The sequence below is a fragment of the Budorcas taxicolor genome, chromosome 15 (genome assembly GCF_023091745.1).
Source record: "Budorcas taxicolor isolate Tak-1 chromosome 15, Takin1.1, whole genome shotgun sequence".
Classification (NCBI taxonomy): domain Eukaryota; kingdom Metazoa; phylum Chordata; class Mammalia; order Artiodactyla; family Bovidae; genus Budorcas; species Budorcas taxicolor.
The window spans coordinates 81,562,332-81,582,140 of NC_068924.1; the positions used below are offsets into that span (position 1 = coordinate 81,562,332).

The following is a 19,809-nucleotide window of genomic DNA, read 5'->3' on the forward strand; positions in this document are numbered from 1 at the left end:
TAGATTTCGAAGGGCTCTCCAGACTGCTCTCCACAGTGGCTGTCCCTGCCACTGCCTCTCGTGTCTCGCTTCAGCAGACGTGCAGTCACTGCCATTGAGGCGGAGACATCTCCGTTTCCGCCCCGGTCTCAGCGAAGACCAGGTGTGGGACCAGCTGGGGAGCGCGGGCTGCGGCAGTCCGTCCACACTGCCTGTCCCGTGGCCGGTCAGACCTGAGCCCGTGGCGTGGAGGCGGGGGGAGAGGTGGCCTCTACACACGCCTGTGGCCGCTGAGACTCGGTCGGGCAAGACTGTGCCTCAGCCAAGGCTGGCTCTCACGTGCCTCTTCCAACCTGTGTTTGAGTTTAGCTTCTGTTTGAAGATAAATGGAAAGACCACAGACGCCTAGGGGCCTTTTCAAAGCAGGGCCAAGGCAGCCCTGACCGCTCCCCTCCTCTCAGAACGGGCTGGAGGGGAGACAGTGGGGGTTCTGTGTCGCGTGAGGGCCCCCTCCCCGCCCCACCAGCCCTCCGACTCCAGCTTCCATGAAGGCTCAGAGGTTAAAGCGTCTGCCCCTAATGCAGGAGGCCCAGGTTCCCAGGTTCAATCCCTGGGTCGGGGAGATCCCCTGGAGAAGGAAATGGCAACCCACTCCAGTATTCTTGCCTGGAGAATCCCACGGATGGAGGAGCTTGGTAAGCTACAGTCCACAGGGTCGCAAAGAGTTGGACACGACTGAGCGACTTCACTTCACTTCACTTCACTTCACCTTCCTGGCGGCCCCCTGGGGGCACGCCCCCTCCAGACGCCCCTAGGCCACACCCGGTCCTCAGGAACGTGAGCCTTGGACGCTCGGTCCGAGCAGACGCTGTTCCTAACTGGTCCCTCTCTCCAGGTATCTGCACCGCCAGCCCGGGGGCTGTGACCTTGAGGTGACCCCGAGGTACCCTGTCAAGCAGCTGCTGCTTTGATGTCTGGTGGCCGCTGTAGGAAGCCACGTCTGCCCCCGAGTCCTCTCGGTCCCAGCGCGGAAAGGCAGCTTCTCCGCCCTTAGACCCCTGCCGGCGTGCACCCTGACCTCCCTTCTGAGCGCAGCCCCGAGTTGAAGGCCGGCTTGTCTGTTCCTCGCTGGCTGCGTGGGAGCGCCGCTAGGCGCGTGTGCTGCGTGGCGGCCTCGAGTCTAGCGTCGGGCGCCGTCCGGGGGCTGGAGGCGGAGGCGGGGGCCCAGCTGCCCACACCCCCCGAGCCCAGCTGGTGGGCCGGCTCTGAGGCCCTGTCTCCCGCAGGCTGGACTGGAGTGGCCTCGGCGCTTCGTTGTGGCGGCGCCGGCACCTGGGGCTGCAGGCCGACGGCCAGAACTTCAAGCTGGAGAACTCGGCCTTCTGGATCTTCGGGGGCTCCGTCCACTACTTCCGGGTGCCCCGGGCCTACTGGAGGGACCGGCTCCTGAAGCTGCGGGCCTGCGGCCTCAACACGCTAACCACGTGAGCGCGGCCCCGCGCCCCGCGCCCGCACCCCGCGCCCCTCACCTGGCCCGGCTCCGGGGGCCGCGGGTCTAAGGGGGAGGAGCCTGGCCCCCATGGGTCTAAGGGGGAGCAGCCGGCCCCGCGTGGGTCTAAGGGGGAGCAGCCGGCCCCGCGTGGGTCTAAGGGGGAGCAGCCCAGGCCGCTATGGGTCTAAGGGGGAGCAGCCCGGCCCCGCGGGTCTAAGGGGGAGGAGCCAGGCCCAGTGGGTCTAAGGGGGAGCAGCCGGCCCCCGCGTGGGTCTAAGGGGGAGGAGCCCGGCCCCGCGTGGGTCTAAGGGGGAGCAGCCCGGCCCCCGCGTGGGTCTAAGGGGGAGCAGCCGGCCCCGCGTGGGTCTAAGAGGGAGGAGCCTGACCTCCGTGGGCCTAAGGGGGAGGAGCCTGGCCCCCATGGGTCTAAGGGGGAGCAGCCGGCCCCGCGTGGGTCTAAGAGGGAGGAGCCTGACCTCCGTGGGCCTAAGGGGGAGCAGCCGGCCCCGCGTGGGTCTAAGAGGGAGGAGCCTGACCTCCGTGGGCCTAAGGGGGAGGAGCCTGGCCCCCATGGGTCTAAGGGGGAGCAGCCGGCCCCGCGTGGGTCTAAGGGGGAGCAGCCGGCCCCGCGTGGGTCTAAGGGGGAGCAGCCCAGGCCGCTATGGGTCTAAGGGGGAGCAGCCCGGCCCCGCGGGTCTAAGGGGGAGGAGCCAGGCCCAGTGGGTCTAAGGGGGAGGAACCTGACCTCCGTGGGCCTAAGGGGGAGGAGCCTGGCCCCCGTGGGTCTAAGGGGGAGCAGCCGGCCCCCGCGTGGGTCTAAGGGGGAGGAGCCCGGCCCCCGCGTGGGTCTAAGGGGGAGCAGCCCGGCCCCCGCGTGGGTCTAAGGGGGAGCAGCCCGGCCCCCGCGAGGGTCTAAGGGGGAGCAGCCCGGCCCCGCGGGTCTAAGGGGGAGGAGCCAGGCCCAGTGGGTCTAAGGGGGAGGAACCTGACCTCCGTGGGCCTAAGGGGGAGCAGCCGGCCCCGCGTGGGTCTAAGGGGGAGGAGCCTGGCCCCCATGGGTCTAAGGGGGAGCAGCCGGCCCCCGCGTGGGTCTAAGGGGGAGGAGCCCGGCCCCCGCGTGGGTCTAAGAGGGAGCAGCCCAGGCCGCTGTGGGTCTAAGGGGGAGCAGCCAGGCCCCCGCGAGGGTCTAAGGGGGAGCAGCCCGGCCCCCGCGAGGGTCTAAGGGGGAGCAGCCCGGCCCCCGCGTGGGTCTAAGAGGGAGGAGCCCCGGCCACCTGTTCATCTTTGCAATCGGGGACCTTCCCCCGAGGCTGGTGTGGGTGGCGTCCAGGAGAGGGGCACCCGGGACTCAGAGGCAGCCCCTTAAAGAACTTCTTTTTAGGGTAAGAACCTCTGTCTGTGACAGGGTTTGGGACTCTAAGCACTGCATTAGAGCGGTGCTGATGAGTAGGGCTGCTTTTTACCCTACTTTTGTTGCCGACCAGGGTTCCAGGACTCTCATCGATAGGCACTGACCAGAGGCCAGAGGAGGGTCGCAGAGAGGGTGTGCCTGGGGGAGCAAGAGCAGGAACGGGGGCTCCTCCCAGGGGCGGGGCGGGTCTGGGGATTAGGTGGCCCCCCACTAGGTGATGCTGCTTGGAGGGGTCCTGTGCCGACCCTGCTTTCGCCCCGGCACCTTGGAAATGGCAGCCGGGTTCTGGGTCCCTCTGTGTCTCGGCCGCACTTTGCTCCGTGGATATGCAGTTGTGTTGAGTCTCTCAGAGTTTCTCTGTATTTTGTGTCTGTCCAGGTGCAGGCACCTCGGCAAGGGTTCCAGGTCCTAGCCTGCCTCGCTTTTAACTGCTTTGCCCATAAAGTTACTTCTTTCTCTGGTGAAGAGACAGGATGATGGAGAAGGGGGAGGGAGGGATGCCCCCCCATCTCCTGGCCCTCTGCCCTTCTCCGGGGGTGGGTTGGTGGGGGGAGGGCTTGCTCTGCTTCTGAGAGCTCCCGATCTCTCCAGTTTTTCTCCATTCCAGCCCTGACGGCCGCTCAGATGGCGTACCTGAGAAATCAGCCTTCAGCCGTCACGAGGGTTTTAGGGACAGAGGTGCTGGTCTGGGAGACAAAGTGGAGAACCACTGGGGGCCTCACGCCCGTCACCCTCTTCCCTGCCACAGCTACGTCCCATGGAACCTCCACGAGCCGGAGAGAGGCACATTCGACTTCTCCGGGAACCTGGACCTGGAGTAGGTTCTGTGACCCAGCTGGGCGGGGCCGGGGGGTCTAAGGGGCGGGGACCCATGGGGCATCCTGGCAGAGGGGGCTGCGGGGGGAGCCTGTGCCGGCCCCATGCCCTTCATCATGACCCCGCCACCCCTGGGCCGGGCCTGCCCCCCGAGCCCAGCCCCATGGCCCCTCCCCAGAGTGGCCGGGCTGACGTCCCAGGTTTCGGGCTCAGCGGTGACCCTGTGGGGGGGAGGGCATCTCTGCTCTACGGGGGGTGCGTCCCCAGCACCCCCAGGGAGGGCCGGGCAGGTGAGGGGAGAGGGTGCAGGGCTGTGTTCCCCTGGGCTCCGAGTCCTGAGAGTGGGTGACCCCGACCCCCCAGGGCCTTCATTCTGCTGGCGGCAGAGGTGGGGCTGTGGGTGATCCTGCGTCCAGGCCCCTACATCTGCGGCGAGATGGACCTCGGGGGCCTGCCCAGGTGAGCGGGGCTGGCCAGGAGCTGTGGCCGGGGGCGCCCCTACGTCTGCAGCGAGATGGGCCTCGGGGGCCTGCTCGGGTGAGCGGGGCCGGGGGCACCCCTACGTCTGCAGTGAGATGGGCCTCGGGGGCCTGCTCGGGTGAGCGGGGCCGGGGGCACCCCTACATCTGCAGTGAGATGGGCCTCGGGGGCCTGCCCGGGTGAGCGGGGCTGGCCAGGAGCCGTGGCTGGGGGCGCCCCTACATCTGCAGTGAGATGGGCCTCGGGGGCCTGCCCGGGTGAGCGGGGCCAGGCCTCGGCCATGGCCGGGGGCACCCTGTGTGCTTGTGTGAGCGCTGAGCACCCCGCGGGCTGATGTTGCTGCCTGCATGTACGTTTCACCCTGTGCTGAGGTTCTTTTCCAGAATAAGTGGCCCCCAAAGGGCAGCCTCGTCAGGTCACAGTTGCTGCCCTGTCAGAGTCCATGTGGCTCCGTGCTGCAGGCGCAGGCAGCCGTTCTCAGGCGCCGGGCCCTGCTGTGGGGCTCGGCCTCAGTCCGGTCCTGCCTGCTCCAGACGGGCCTCACTTTCTGAAAAATGGAAGTCAGACCCACCCTCCTGTTCCTTAGATGTGCTATGAAGCATTTTTTTTAAGGGTGAGGATTTTGATAACGTAGAGGAGAAACACGCAGTTTCAGTTTCATCTTCCGCCTTCAGATCTCAGGCCCTGATGAGCTGTCTTGGGATGGGGTCTCCAGAGGAGTCAGAACCGTGCCTGTGGCTGGCTCAGGAGTCGGGCAGGATTACCTGGAGCCAGGGCCAGCCCTGGTGCCAGGAGTCACTGCCACTGGTGATATTCCAGCAGAAGGGTTTCCTGTTGGCAGGTCTGTGCTCCGGCTTTAGCTGCTAGCTCCCTCCCGCCGTCCGCCCCTGAGAGGGGAGCGGGCTGGTCCCTTGTGCCGCCTTCTGCTCTGCGAAGGCCTCACTCTCATCTCCAGGGCGACCGGGCCTGCCCCACTGCCCAGACCCCTTCTGTCGCTGGGCCTTCAGCTCGGCGAGGGGCCCCGAGGCTCACGCAGCCAGAGCAGCCTCGTCCCTCCTCCCTGTGGGTTAGAAACCCCGTGTCAGCAGCGGCCCTGATGAAGCCCGAGCTGTGGAGCCCTCAGGCTGCCCTGCACCCTCTGCTCAGGTCCTGGGCGGGCAATCCCAGGAGGCGGAGCTGGGCGCGCTACAAACAGACCAGTCCCAGCGGGGGCCTGAGACGACTTGGGCGACCAGCCCCAGGGGGCCATCCCTCCACGGTCAACCGGTGACCTGACCCGGTGATGGCTTTCTCAGCCTGTTTGGTTCTTTCTGGACCAGGATGGGAGAAGCACTGGGGCCTTTTGCAGGAAAACATAAACATTCTTCAGAGTCTGTATGAGAAGGAAGACAGCTTAGCTGCAGTTCTGGAAGTGGCGCTCCGTGCTTACCTGTGGGGTGGACACCACGGGCAGGCCAGGGCAGGGTTAGCCTTCTCTGTCTCCAGCTCCCCCTCCCTCTCCCCCTCCTCCCTCCCCATCTTCCCCTCCCCCCTCCCCCCACTCCCCACCCTTCCCCCACTCCCCACCCTTCCCCCACTCCCCCACACCCTCCCCTCCCCCTTCAGCCCAGGGCAGGGTTAACCTTCTTTGTCTCCAGCGTCCCCTCCCCATCCTCCTTCCCCCCCCTCCCCGCCCCCTGCGGCGCGGATGGGGAGCAGCTGGACCAGAGAGGGGAGGCCAGACCCCTTCTCTTGGCCCCCAGGGTTGCTTTTTGTGCTGACAGCAGAGGGCGACCCCTGTGTCCTCCAGTCCCAGGGATCCCTGACCCCTTTCTCTTCACCCCTCTCTGATGAGATGCTGTGTAAAGTCCTGAGACCTGGGCCTTGGCTTCAGTGGAAAGCTCTGGTCCCTCTGACTGGCAGCCAGACCCCTGGCCCTGACTCAGAACTAGAATGGCCAGCGGTGCTGGGTCCTCGGGGAGAAAGCAGGTTCTGGCCCGTGCCAGTGTCTGCCCTGCATCCTGGCGGGTCTGGCTGTGCCAGCCTCTGCCCTGCATCCTGACTGGCCTCCAGGGTCACCCCTGGGCTCCCTGAAGCTGCTCCCTTTCAGCCGTCATCTGCTCAGAGCAAACCCCCAGACGGTGAAACTAATCACCCTCCCCTTTTCATTCAAGCTGGTTACTCCGAGACCCTGACATGAGGCTGAGAACAACTTACAAGGGCTTCACGGAAGCAGTGGACCTTTATTTTGACCACCTGATGCTCAGGGTGGTGCCGCTCCAGGTAAAAGGGCAGACTGGGCCTGCCCTCCGCGCCCCCCACCGGTGCCGCAGCCCGGTCAGGCTCTCAGCGCGGCTCAGGGCGCTTCCCGAGGCCGCCACCCTCCTCCGCGGCGGCCTGCCTGGTGCCGCGCTGCCGGGGCCGGGAAGCTCCGAAGGCCGGCGCAGTGCGGGCGGGCGCGGGGCTGGGCGCCGGGTGCTGGGGGACGGCTCGCCTGTCCGTCCCGTCCCGCAGTGCAGGGCCCAGCTCCGCTGGAGAGACGCCCCTGGGACAGCCCCTTGCCTGTGAGGAGGGGGCCTTTTCCTTATAGTCTCCGCTGATGGCGTCCCGAGTCCATCCCTCGGCTCCCAAAAGGGCGCTGCACAGTGCGGGTTTATCATTCAAAACGGACGTCTTAAGATGAATTTGGGCGAGAAAGTGTCTTAACGTGGCATCTAATAATTGGGAGCAATGAAGAAGCAGGAATGCAAATAACCTCTTGCTTCTGTAAAAGCAAGAAGTGTGACGCTGAGAATTAGCATAGTTGAAAAATTAGTTCACTGATAAAAACGGCAGTGAGTCAGTGGTTTGGGATATTCACAGCACACAGATCAAAGGAACTGTTGGTCCTATGTAGGGTGGGCAAATAAAACACAGGATACCCCCGCTACATGTGAACTTTGGATAGACAAGAAATACATTTTTTTAAGTATACATATGTCCTGAATATTGCATGGGACAGTTACATTAAAAAATTTAGTTTATTTAAAAATTATTCGTTGTAAATTCAAGCATTATAACTGGATGTCTTGTATTTTTACTTACTAAATCTGGCAGCCTCAGTCATGAAAGAAGCAAGAAGCTAGGAAAATTCTTAGTCTAGATTTTTGCAAGGAAGACGGCTTTGCCAAGACGATTCAGTAAGCTGTCGTAGGCTGGGCAACGGAGGTAGGGATGGCTGTGCTGGGATGTGACCCAGAATCCTTCTTAAGCACGGAAAGGTCATACCTAATCCAGGACAGTTTTTTTCTGGGTGCTGTGCTTAGGTGCTTAGCCGCGTCCGACTCCTTGCGACACCATGGACAGTTGCCCGCCAGGCTCCTCTGTCCATGGGGATTCTCTAGGCAAGAATACTGGAGTGGGTGCCGGGCCCTCCTCCAGGGGCGCAGACATCTGTTTGGGTCTGTTTTCGCTTCCTTTGGATATACACCCAGAAGTGGTATTGCTGGGTCACATGGTTTTTCTGTGCTTAAGCTTCTGAGGAAAAGTTAAGTGTTCGACGACACACCATTTTATACCCTCATGGACAGTGCACAGAATTCTGATTTCTTGACACCCTGGCCCACAGTTGCTGTTTTCTCTCTGTTTCATAAAAGCCATCCTAATGGATGTAAAGTGGTATCTCACTGTGGTTTTCATTTGAATTACTTAGTAATTAGTGATGTGGAGTATTTTTTCATGTCCTGACTGGCCATTTATATATCTTTCTTGAGAAATGTTTATTCCAATTCTTTGCCCATTTTTTAATTGGTCTGTGTGTTTTTGTGGTTGTAGGAGTTCTTTCTTCAGTATCTCTCAGTGTCTTATCAAATGTACGACTTGTGACTGTCTTCTCCCGCTGAGGGTGCTCACTGGTGGGTCCAGTATCTCATGAAATGCATGACTTGTGACTGTCTTCTCCCTCTGAGGGTGCTCACTGGTGGGTCCAGTATCTTATTAAATGCATGATTGTGACTGTCTTCTCCTGCTGAGGGTGCTCACCGGCAAGTCCAGTATCTTGTCAAATGCATGACTTGTGACTGTCTTTTCCCGCTGAGGGTGCTCACCGGCAAGTCCAGTATCTCATGAAATGCATGACTTGTGACTGTCTTCTTCCGCTCTGAGGGTGCTCACTGGTGGGTCCAGTATCTCATGAAATGCTTGACTTGTGACTGTCTTCTCCCGCTGAGGGTGCTCACCGGCAAGTCCAGTATCTCATGAAATGCATGACTTGTGACTGTCTTCTTCCGCTCTGAGGGTGCTCACTGGTGGGTCCAGTATCTCATGAAATGCTTGACTTGTGACTGTCTTCTCCCGCTGAGGGTGCTCTCCGGCGAGCCCAGCACACCTTGCCTTTCCCTGTGGTGCCTCTGCTTTAGCTAACTCGTTGCCGACCCCGGTTCCGTGGCCTCTCCCCTGTGTCGCCTTCTGAGAGTTTTATGGTGTTGCTCTCCGCTCCGGTCTGCGGCCTCCTCGGACTCAGGGTTTTCAGCTGGTGTGCATGAGCTGAGGGCCCGGCTTTGTTTTCTGCACGTGCGTATCCGGCTTTCTTGCCATGATTTGTTGAAAAAAATGACTGTCCTTTCCCCATTGAGTAGGTTTTGCCACCCTTGGAGAAAATCCTTTGACCATATGTGTGAGTTTATTTCTGAGCTCTCTATTCTATTCCATTGGTCTATATATTTGTCTTGAGGCCAGGACCACACTATTTTGATTACTGTAGCTGTGCGGTAAGTTTTGAAGTCAGAAAGTGTGAGACCTCGAACTTTGTTCTTTTTTTCCAGCATTGTTTTGGATATTCAGAGTCTCTTGAGATTCCATGTGGATTTTACGATGCCTTTTTCTGTTTGTTTTAAAACACTGGCATTTTGACAAGGATTACATTGACTTTGTAGATTACTTTGAGTAGTAATGACATCTTAATAATATTAAATCTTTCAGCCTATGAACACAGGGTATCTTTCCATTTATTGGCATCTTCTTTCTTTTAGAACATTTTGCAGGTTTCAGTGTATGAGTATTTTGCCTCCTTGATTAAATTTATTCCTGGGTATTTAAATCTTTATGATGCTACTGTCTGTAGAAGCTTCCACTGATACTGTGCAGAAGCCGTTGAGTTCTTTGTGTGTTGGCTTCATATCCTGCGATTTGCTGTATGTGTTTATTACAACTAACAGGTTTGTTTGTGTCTATCACCTTCATGGTTTTCTACTCATAAGATCATATTGGCTGCAAACGAGATAATTTTGCATCTTTCTGTCCGACTTGGATGACTTATTTCACTCTCTTTTTCCTAATTGCTCTAGCTAACACTCTCTATATCTTGTTGAATAGAAGTGGTAAAGGCAGGAATCTTGTCTCAATCTTAATCTCAGAGGAAAAGCTTTCAGTGAGTATGAGGCTGGCTGTGGGCTGTTCACATATAGCCTTTTTAAAGGTGAGATAGTTTCCTTATATTAGAAATTGGTTGAGTATCTTTATTATGAAATCATGCTGAATTTTTGAAATGCTTTTTTACATCATTTGAGGTAATTGTGTGTGTGTGTTACCTTCATTTCATTAATGTGGTGTTTAACATTGATTTTATTGAACCATCCTTATATTCAGGAATAAACCCCACCTTTTCATGGTGCATAACCTTTTTAGTATGCTGCTGGATTTGGTTTTTTAGTGTTATGCTTGAGATTTCTGCATCAGTATTCGTGAGGGATGTTGGTCTGTGGCTCTCTTTCGTTGTTAACTTCTTCTGGCTTTGGTAACTCTGGCCTCGTAGAGTAAATCTGGAAGTGTTCCCTTTTTTCAGAATGCTTAGAATTTGAGAAAGATTGGTGTCAGCTTCCTCACTAGTTAAGAATCTGTTCAGATGTTGCTTTTTTCGCAGTTCAGTCTTGGCCTGCTGTGTGTTTCTACTTGAGTCTTTCTTACTCTAACTAAAGGTTTCTCAATTTTGCTAATCTTTTCAGAGAACCAAGAAGAGATGGGTTGCTTTTTCCCTATTGATTTTCTAATCTTCTGTTTCCCCCCCTGCTTTCATATTTCTTATTTCCTTCCTTCTGTTCCCTTTGAGTTAATTTCTTCTTTTCCAGTTGCTCAAGGTGAAGAGTTAGGTTATTGGCTTGAGATCTTTCTGCTGTTCTAAAGTGTTTATAGTGCTTTCATTGTAGCCCACAAGTTTGCACGTTGTGCTTTTATTTTAATTTGTCTCAGGGTATTCTCTAGGCTTCCTGAGACTCCTTCTTCGAGTCACTGATTGACACTGATTAAACAGCTCACAGTCTCCTGGATTTTCCAGTTTCCTTTTTGCTGTTCTGCTTCATCTTTTCTGTAATTGGAAATGATACTTTGTATGAGTTCAGCCTCAAATTTTGTTAAAGCTCGCCTTGTGGCCTAGCCTGCGGTCTGCCCTGGAGAGTGGTCCGCGTGCGGCTGCGGGCAGTGTGCTGTGCTGCTGCCGGGCGGGGTGCTCTGCGCACACTGGCCGGCTCCACCTTGCCTGCAGTGCTGCTCGAGTCCTCTCTGTCCTTGACCTTCTGTCTGGTCGTCCTGCTTAAAGTGGAGTGCTGCGGTCTTCTACCGTTTTTATAGAGTTGCACATCTCCCTTTAATTCTGCCAACATTTTATTTACTTTGGAGCTCTGGTGTTTGGTGCCTGTATGTTTATGACTATCGCACCCTCTAAACTGGCCCTTTTATTGCTGTGCAAATATGAGTATCTGTACACCTGTGCACAGTAAATAGTGTCTTTCTCGCCCCTTCTGACAACTGTGACTCAAAGTCCATGTCGTTCGCTACTCTGGTCGCCCCCTGCTCTCTTTTGGTTACTGTTTACACAGAATATCTTTCCCCATACTTTCTCTTTCAACCCATGTATGTCCATGCGTGTCTTGTAGGCAGCCTACAGTTGGGTGCTGCTTTTTTATGCATTCTGAAACTCTGTCTTTTGCTTGGGGAGTTTAGTGCATTTGGATCTGAAGTAATTACTGATAGGCACGCACTTACTTTTGCTGTTTTGTTATTTTTCACTGTTTGTCTTACAGCTTTTTTCTCTCTTATTTCCTTCATTACTGCCTTCCTCTGTATTTAGCTAGTATTTTTTTGCAGCAGATTTTACTAGTTGAATTTTTTAAGGAACAAGTTTTGATTCTTCTCATTTCCTTTTGTGTATATTCTACAGATATTTTGGTTTCCATGGGGATTACATACACTGTCCTAAAGTTATGACATTCTATTTTATACTGATAACCATCTTAACTTCAATCACATACAAAAACTCTACGTTTTACAGCTCCGTCCCCTTTATATTATTGCTATCACAAATTGTCTTTTTATATATTGTGTACCAATTAATATAGACCCATAATTACTTTTATATACTTGTCTTTTAACTCCTGTAAAGAATAAGAAATGGAGTTACAAACTAAAATCATATATTTGTTCGCACATCTACCTTTCCCAGGGAAGTTCACATTCTCACCTGGCTCTGAGTTCTCATCTAGCTTCCTTTCATTTCAACCTGAGGGATGCTGTGTAGCATTTCCTATCAGGCAGGTCTAGTGGTAATGTATTCCTTCAGCTTTTATTTGTCCAACGATGTCTTAATTCCTCCATTATTCTTGAAGGACAGTTTCACCAGATAGAGAAATCTCAGTTGCTAGTTTTTTTCCTTCAATGCTTTGAATATGGTACCCTACTGCCTCTGTCCTGCAAGATTGCTGATGAGATATCCGCTGGTAATCTCACTGGGGATGGTTAGCAGACATTCGGTCCACACTCAGAGGTCTTTGCTGTTTGGTCTTATCCACGCTATTTAGTGTGGGGCAAATAGGCTCATGGACGTTTTGGGTAGAACTAGATTTCAGGGACCTTCTGGCATGAACCGAGTGTCCTGTGAGCCAGATGTCTTATGGCTTGGCTGTCTCACGGATGTTTTGGACAGGACCAAAGGTTCTGCAAGGTTGGGAGCCCTTTGTGCATGTCAAGTTGTGTTTCTCTTGATCCTTTCAAGAATCTCTTTGTCTTCTGACAGTTTGATAATATGCATTGGTGTGGGTCTCTGGCTTAACGTTACTTGGATTTCACTGAAGCTCGGATCTCTGCCCCTTTCTTCTCCTTTTGGAGTTCCTATAGTGAGTGTGTTTGTCTGTTTACTGATTTGCATAAAGTCTCTTAGGATCTCTTCCCTTGTCTTTATTCTTTTTTCTTTTTGCTTCTCAGAGTCAGTAATTCAAAATGACCGTCATCAAGTTTGCACGCTCTTTCTTCTGCCTGTTTGAATATGCAGTTGAACTCCCATGGTGAATTTTTCTATTTGGATAATGTACTTTTCAGCTCCAGAATGTCTGTTTCGTTCTTTCCGAAATCTTTCTGTCTCTTTATTGGTGTTCTCTCTGTGTCCATGTATCCGTCCCTTGGTTTCTGTCTGTGTTTTTCTTTAGCGCTTTGATCGTTTTTATGACGGTTGTTTTAAAATCGTTTGTCTTCTAAGTTCAGTGTGTGCGTTTCTTTAGAGACCGTTTCTGGTTCCTTTAGATACTGTTTCTAGAGATTTATTTTGTTCTTTGAATGAGCTACATTTTCCTGTTTCTTTGTATGCCTCATTTTGGAGGGTTAAAGTTAGGCTTTTATAAAGCCAGTCCCCTCTCCCAGTGTTTGCAGTCTTCGGGAAAGACCTTTAGTATTTAGTGGGCTCCTGAGCCTTGAGATCAGCCTGGGATGCAGGGTTGAGATCTTCTCAGGTATTTTCTTGTATGTGTCCTGTCTGGTTTGTGTGTATGGCTTAAAAAAAAAAAATCCCCCAGCTGCTTCTACATGTTGGTTTCTCCAAGAGTCTCACCCTGGATTCTTCCTGTGGCCTTAGATATCCTACCATATTCCTCTGCCTGTAATCCCTTGCTCCCGGGCATCCATGGGTCTGTAGTCCCCCTGAAATGTTTACAGGCTGTGACCCATCACTGCCTTTTGCAGCTTCCAGCCTGAGGTCCAAACCATACCAACGTTTTCTGTCTGATCTCCAAGTCAGATGAGATAGAAGCTAGTTCTCTAGGGAGCCCACAAATAGCCCGGAATGTTGCAAACAAGTTCCATCTTGCTCCTTCTGTCCTGACGGAGGGGCTGGGACTCAGGCTGCGTCCTCCTGGCTGCACCTTGCTGCGCGGAGAGTAGGTGGGGCACAGGTGAGCACAATCATGGACTCTGCTGCTGCTTTGAATGTGTCTTCTTCTTGATTAGACGTCGACTTGTCTGCCTAAAAAGTTGGCTTGTTTCCGGAGCTCCTATAACGTTGCTTTAGTAGGTGTGCAGTTGTTTTCTTGTTGTTTCCCTAGGGAGACAAAGGCCTGGCGCTTCCTTCTCCCTGTCTGGCTGACGTCACCCAATTGTATATCAGGCCTTTTGAGACTTGCACTTCTGAATGGGATGTTTCGCTGCCACTGGTGATGTGTGTGGCGACATTAGCTGATACGGTTCCCACTACACTCTCAGTTTCTGATTGCTCTCTTGTTTTCTCAGTACAAGCATGGGGGACCCATCATTGCTGTGCAGGTGGAGAATGAGTATGGGTCCTACAACAAAGACCCCGCCTACATGCCTTACATCAAGAAGGTAAGAGTCAGCTCAGCTCACCCTGCGCATTCCGCCTATGGGCTCTAGTGTGATGTGTGGGCCTGCCACCCAGCACCATTTGCTAAGCGGTAAATCCTTTCTCCAGACCTTGATTGCAACAGGGTCCTCACTTGTGCCCTCCGTTGGCTGAGTTTAACAGGGATTTTGGTACATACGGTGCTGCAGCAGCTGAGAGTAACGGAACTGCCGTGACAGGGCGTGGCTGGAGGCCTTCCTGGCGGTGGAGGTTGCTGATCTGACCCCAGCACTCAAAGCAGCGGCCCCTCCTTCGGCTGCACGTTGGCTTCATCTGGGAATTGTTTAAACTCACTGTGCCCAGGCCACATGCCGTCTGTTAAGCAAAGGTCTCTGGGGTGGAGCTCAGACATCTGATTCCAGTGTGCCGGTGGCTGGAGCCCCTGACCGAGTGTGCGGCAGGGCAGGCAAGGGCAGGGCCAGAGCGACACCGAAAAGAACAGGTTCCTACTCAGAGGTGTGCTGCAGTCCATGGGGTTGCAAAGCCTCGGCTGCGGTGAGTGGCTGAGCAACAGCTGCTCAGAACTGGCTCCTCTCGCTCGGCAGCTGAGACCTGGAGCAGCTGCATCCATTTCTTTAAGCCTCTGCTCTCTTCTGTGAATTGGGACTGATGGGAGGGTTTCCTGGCAAACTATGTGTAGTCAAGTCGCAGGCTCAGTGCTGCTCCAGCATCCAGCGAGCGGTCAGTACACAGGACAGTGATGACACCACTGGCACCAGCGTTTTGTACTTGGGAGGGTCGGCCCCCGTGTGCGTCGAGAAAGCCTCAGTGCCTCCAGCTGGTCTGATGAGAGCTGCTCTGGCCCCTGGTGTCCTGGGTGACACCCCTGCTGTCACGGGCAGAGTCATGTCCATCTGGGGGCTCCTCCAGGCCCTGCAGACTCTCGGAGGTCCTCACCCAGCGTGCCCTCCTCCCCTGCAGAGGGGCCAGGCTCCCTCGGGGAGGGTGGTATTCTTGAAGCCGGATGGGGAGAGCTCAGTCCTTGTCTGGGGGCAGGCTCAGGCCTGCGGGGTGTCTTCTGCCACAGCGCCACCCTGAGACTTCCCTGGGCCAGAGCCCCGGATGCCTGTTCTGTGCCCGTGGGGCTGGGCCAGGCTTCCCTAGTCCCTGGGCTGCAGGGGAGGAAGCTGCTCTGTTGTCTCCTACCGGGTGGTGACTCTGGTGTCTGGGATGGGGTGCATAAAGGGATGCTTGCCTGGTCTCGAAGCCCAGGGGAGCCTGGGCTTCTGGGATGCACGCTTCTCCTGGCCCCAGGGCCTGCTCCGGCGGAGGTCAGAGTGTGACGTGGTGGGAGGTGGGAGGAAGGACAGCCTGTTGTCTGACCCCCCTCGCAGGCCCTGCAGGACCGGGGGATCGCGGAGCTGCTCCTGACCTCAGACAACCAGGGCGGCCTGAAGAGCGGCGTTCTGGACGGAGGTACCTGCCAGGAGGCCGTGGGGGGTGGGGGCTGCGCCCTGGCCTGAGCTCTTGCGTGCCCGGCGCTGGAGGGGCCAACTGGTGGAGCACCAGGGTCACCCGGGGCTCCGCGGATGGCAGGACACGGGACAGCAAGGTGAGCCTCTAGCAGGGTCCCCAAAAAGGCCAGGCAGACCGCGGCCTGGTGTCCGGCAGGGACATCTGCTCGCAGCTCGGTCCTCAGGCCCTGTGGGCACCCCCCCTCTCCTGGTGCTGGGTCCCCGCCAGCCGCTCCCATTGGAGCAGAGGCCTTCGTCCCGGTCTCCCTGCGCCGCGCCCTCCCCGCGCCCTCCTGGGAGCCCGGCCTCTCCCCGCGGGGCGGCGGTCTCTGCCGGCGCCGCGCTCCCCGCCGGCGCCGCGCTCCCCGCGTCCACGCTCACGGCTCCCAGCGCCTCTGCTCGCCCGAGGGCCGTGGTCGTCTCTCCCCGACGCTGCCCTCTGCAATGCAGAAGTGGCCCCGAGTGACACGTGCGGTGCCCGCAGCACTGGCTTCCGGGCACCTATGGGCAGCCCATCCCGGCGCGCCTCCCGAGGGACCCACGCGTCGGCGCTGTCTCGTCGGGTGGGACCAGGACCCAGGCTCTGGGCTGAGGCCTCGGGCCCCGGAGCGCGCTTCAGCGGCGGGGACCACAGAGGGACCTTGAGCGGCGGGTGCCGGGTCTCCGGGGCCGCTGGTGGCCCCGCCCCTCCACCGCGGGCCCCGCCCCTCCACCGCGGGCCCCGCCCCTCCACCGCGGGCCCCGCCCCTCCACCGCGGGCCCCGCCCCTCCACCGCGGGCCCCGCCCCTCCACCGCGGGCCCCGCCCCTCCACCGCGGGCCCCGCCCCTCCACCGCGGGCCCCCGCCCCTCCACCGCGGGCCCCCTCCCCTCCACCGTGCGCCCCTCCCCGGCCCCCGCCCCGGCCCCGCCCCTCCACCGCGGGCCCCGCCCCTCCACCGCGGGCCCCTCCCCTCCACCGTGCGCCCCTCCCCGGCCCCCGCCCCGGCCCCGTTACCTCCACCGCGGGCCCCCTCGCCTCCACCGCGGGCCCCGCCCCGGCCCACGCCCCGGCCCACGCCCCTCCACCGCGGGCCCCGCCCCTCCACCGCGGGCCCCCTCCCCTCCACCGCGGGCCCCGCCCCGGCCCACGCCCCTCCACCGCGGGCCCCCTCCCCTCCACCGCGGGCTCCGCCCCGGCCCACGCCCCTCCACCGCGGGCCCCGCCCCTCCACCGCGGGCCCACGCCCCTCCACCGCGGGCCCCGCCCCTCCACCGCGGGCCCACGCCCCTCCACCTCGGGCCCCGCCCCTCCACCGCGGGCCCCGCCCCCTCCACCGCGGAACCCACCCCTCCACCGTGCGCCCCTCCCCGGCCCCCGCCCCGGCCCCGTTACCTCCACCTCGGGCCCCCTTGCCTCCACCGCCGGCCCCGTCCCGGCCCCCGCCCCGCCCCCCCTCCCCTCCCCTCCACCTCGGGCTGCCTCGGCCCCAACCCTCCACCTCCGGCCCCTTCCCCTCCACCGCGGGCCCCACCCGCTCCACCGCGGGCCCCACCCGCTCCGGCCCCTGCCCCTCCAGCGCGGGCCCCGCCCCGTCCACCTCGGGCCCCAGCTCCTCCAACTCGGGCCCCGCCCCTCCACCGTGCGCCCGCTCCGGCCCCTCCCCTCCACCTTGGGCCCCCTTTCCTCCACCGCGGCCCCCGCCCCGGCCCCCGCCCCGGCCCCCGCCCCTCCACCGCGGGCCCCGCCCCTCCACCGCGGGTCCCGCCCCCTCCACCTCGGGCCCCACCCCTCCACCGCGGTGCTCCCCTCCACCACGGCCCCGCCCCTACGCACCTGCTGCCTGGAAGATTTTTTTCAGTTAAACGTGATTAAAGCAAGACTTTCACCAGGTGTGGAAGAAATCTTGGAAATGCTTATGAACTGAGAGGCTAGCCTTGCTTGACGTTTATACAGAAGCGCGTGTGAATAGGCAGTGAGCGGGAACCTGCGTGTAGCACAGAGCTCAGCTGGGTGCTTGGTGAAGACCCAGGGATGGGTAGGGGGCCAAGGGAGGGAGGCCCAGAGGGAGGGGCATGTGTATACCTACAGCTGATCCACGCTGTTGTGCAGCAGACACCAGGAACATTGTGGAGCGATTATCCCCCAACAAAAACTCAAAACAGCAATGAAAGAAACACGCGGTGCAGCCTCCGCGGCCCTCGCCCCGAGGTGCCCACTTTGAGCTGTTTACCTTTCTCTTTGGCTCTGCCTCCGTGATTCTAAATAACCTGCACAGAGAGCCCTGTAGTGTGGATGTCAAGCCCTTTCTCCTGCTGCCCTGGCCCCGCGGCTTTCCTGGGTGCAGCTGTCCCCCCACCACTGTCCTGATGGGCACGATGCTTCGGGCCTGAGTAAGGTCCTTACACGGGCCGGGCAGCCCATCGGTGTTCTGGATGGTGTTTGTGGCCAGCTCGCTTCCAGTGTAACCACCCATTGGTTTTCCTTTTCTTTCAATTTTTTCCTGTCCGTCCTCTTCCCTGTCTCTCTCAAACACCTACCTGGCCGGCAGCTCCCGACCCCCATGAGGGTGTCTGAAGACGCCCGTGCCTGTCGGAATCTGATCCAGTCCGATGGTACTGGGCCCTCACTGTGTCCCTGGCCCGATGGTGGCCCAGGTCCCCGGCAGTCCGGGTCTGGGGACTTTGAAGTGTCGTCCGCCATTTTCTCCACGTGCTGCTGGGACTCGGGCCCTAGTCTCTGTGGAGTCCGCCTTCCTCGGCCCTCTGTCGGCTGGACAGAGCAATCCTGGAGGCGGCTGCTCCCTGCTGTGCTGTCCCGCCTCTTCTCTGGTTCCGTGCTCTGTGGATCCAAGGCACGTGTTCACCCTCTGCGCCGTGCGGCTCTCCAGCTGTCTGTCTTCTCCTTTTCCTTCTACTTTCTGGGCAGTTTCCTCAACCACCTTGTAGTTCCTGCACCGCGTTTTCCTCGAATGCATTTCTTTTCTGATGGCTTGCTGGCCAGCGGCTGTGACCAGTGCCCTTCCCTGTGGGGTGACTGGACTGAGGGGGCCGTTCCAATCAGGAGAACCAGGTGTGGGTGTTGGGGGTGACTTTCACAGGATTAAGTGGCTCTGGAGGGAACCCTTCGGGCTGACACGATGAGAATCTAGGGGCAGGAAGGTGCAGGAGCCATCTTCTGGGCTTTCTCTTCTGCAAGTGCCCAGACCGCTGGGGCTCGGCTTTCCTAGGGGGCCAGGCACGGGGTGAGGGGATATGTGGCTGGAGGGGCCACTGGGCTGCGGCGGGTCATCGTCTCTGCTCTCACAGGCTGGTTACGACCGCCCCGCCGCTTTCCTGGCTCCCAGGCTTCCCTGTGCCGTGCCCTCTGCGAGTCTGCCCGCCCGGCCCCTCCTCACCCTCCTCCTTATTCTCTGGTCTGGAGGGGGTGGGATGGAGGAGTGCAGGGCTCCCTCGGCTGGTTTGACCTGTGGCGCCGAGGTTTCTGCTGGGCCGGTTCAGACTGGCCCCCTGTCGGTGTGGCTGTTCACGTTAGGTGAGGAGAGTCCGGATGTGGGGTCCTCTCCATACCAAGTGGGCCTCCTGGGGTCCCAGCTGATGTTTGGCTTTTTAAAAACGTAATTAATTTTTTTTATTAGAGTTCAGTTGCTCTCCAGCATTGTCAAGATCTCTTGTTCGGTTTTTGTTTACTCACCACGTGGCCCCTGGGACCTTCCTTCCCCGACCAGGGATGGAAACTGCACCTCTTCAGGGGACTCGCAGTCTTACCCACCAGATCTCCAGGGAAGCCCCGTGATCAGGGCTCACGTTCCACAGGAGACCACCCAGTGAGCATTCACCTTCCTGGGCACAGCAGAGCTCAGGCCAGGGCACGTGAGCCCCTCTGTCCAGGGACAGGAAGCAGGCAAGAGCCTCAGAGCCAAATTCTGCCTGAGGGTTGGCCGTGTCCATGCCTGTGGGCCAAACATGGCACATTGTTCTTGGTTGTCCTTTTCCCTGGTGGAGAGCTATGGGGATTATCGCTGGGGATGGAACAGAACACTCGCCCTCATCTAAGGCGTAAAAGGGGAGTCTTCATAGATGGTCACCCAGTGCAGGAGGCTGGGGGTGCAAAGTGAACGTCAGACTGCAGGCTCCTGCGAAGGAGAAATTAAAGGAAATGCACGCTCAGGTTGTGAAAATTATGTAAGTCAAACACAGCTGCTGAGTGAGCGGATCTCTGTAAGGCCTGTGCTGAGCGGTGGAATTTCCAAGATGAGCCAGCGAAGTCTCCTGGAGACTTTGTGGTTGGCGGTCGGAGGCGGTGTCAGGACTAGTCCACCTGCTGGTGAGCTGAGGACATCAGGGGCGTTCAGTCCTCCAGGCGAGGGGGTGATCTCTGTCCCCTGTGTCCTTCCTGCCCGCAGTGCTGGCCACCATCAACCTCCAGTCACAGTCGGAGCTGCAGCTGCTCACCACCATCCTGCTGGGCACACAGGTGCGTGCGCACTGAGCCTGGGTCAGTGTCAGGGGCTTCAGTGGGCTGGGGGACCACGGGGCTCGGCCTTCAGCTCTCCCCCCTTCCC

The 19,809-nt window shown here is 58.2% G+C and overlaps 1 protein-coding gene across 1 annotated transcript in view; it reads left to right on the plus strand.

Annotated features, from left to right (window-relative positions):
- LOC128060024 (beta-galactosidase-1-like protein 2) overlaps nucleotides 1–19,809 on the plus strand; it is a 41,005-nt gene that overhangs the window by 8,433 nt on the left and 12,763 nt on the right. The window contains 10 exon segments of the mRNA XM_052652229.1: nucleotides 37–205; nucleotides 1,250–1,463; nucleotides 3,631–3,699; nucleotides 4,062–4,157; nucleotides 4,853–4,952; nucleotides 4,954–4,985; nucleotides 6,332–6,440; nucleotides 13,683–13,775; nucleotides 15,147–15,228; nucleotides 19,651–19,721. Coding sequence (XP_052508189.1) covers nucleotides 37–205; nucleotides 1,250–1,463; nucleotides 3,631–3,699; nucleotides 4,062–4,157; nucleotides 4,853–4,952; nucleotides 4,954–4,985; nucleotides 6,332–6,440; nucleotides 13,683–13,775; nucleotides 15,147–15,228; nucleotides 19,651–19,721 — 1,035 coding nt within the window.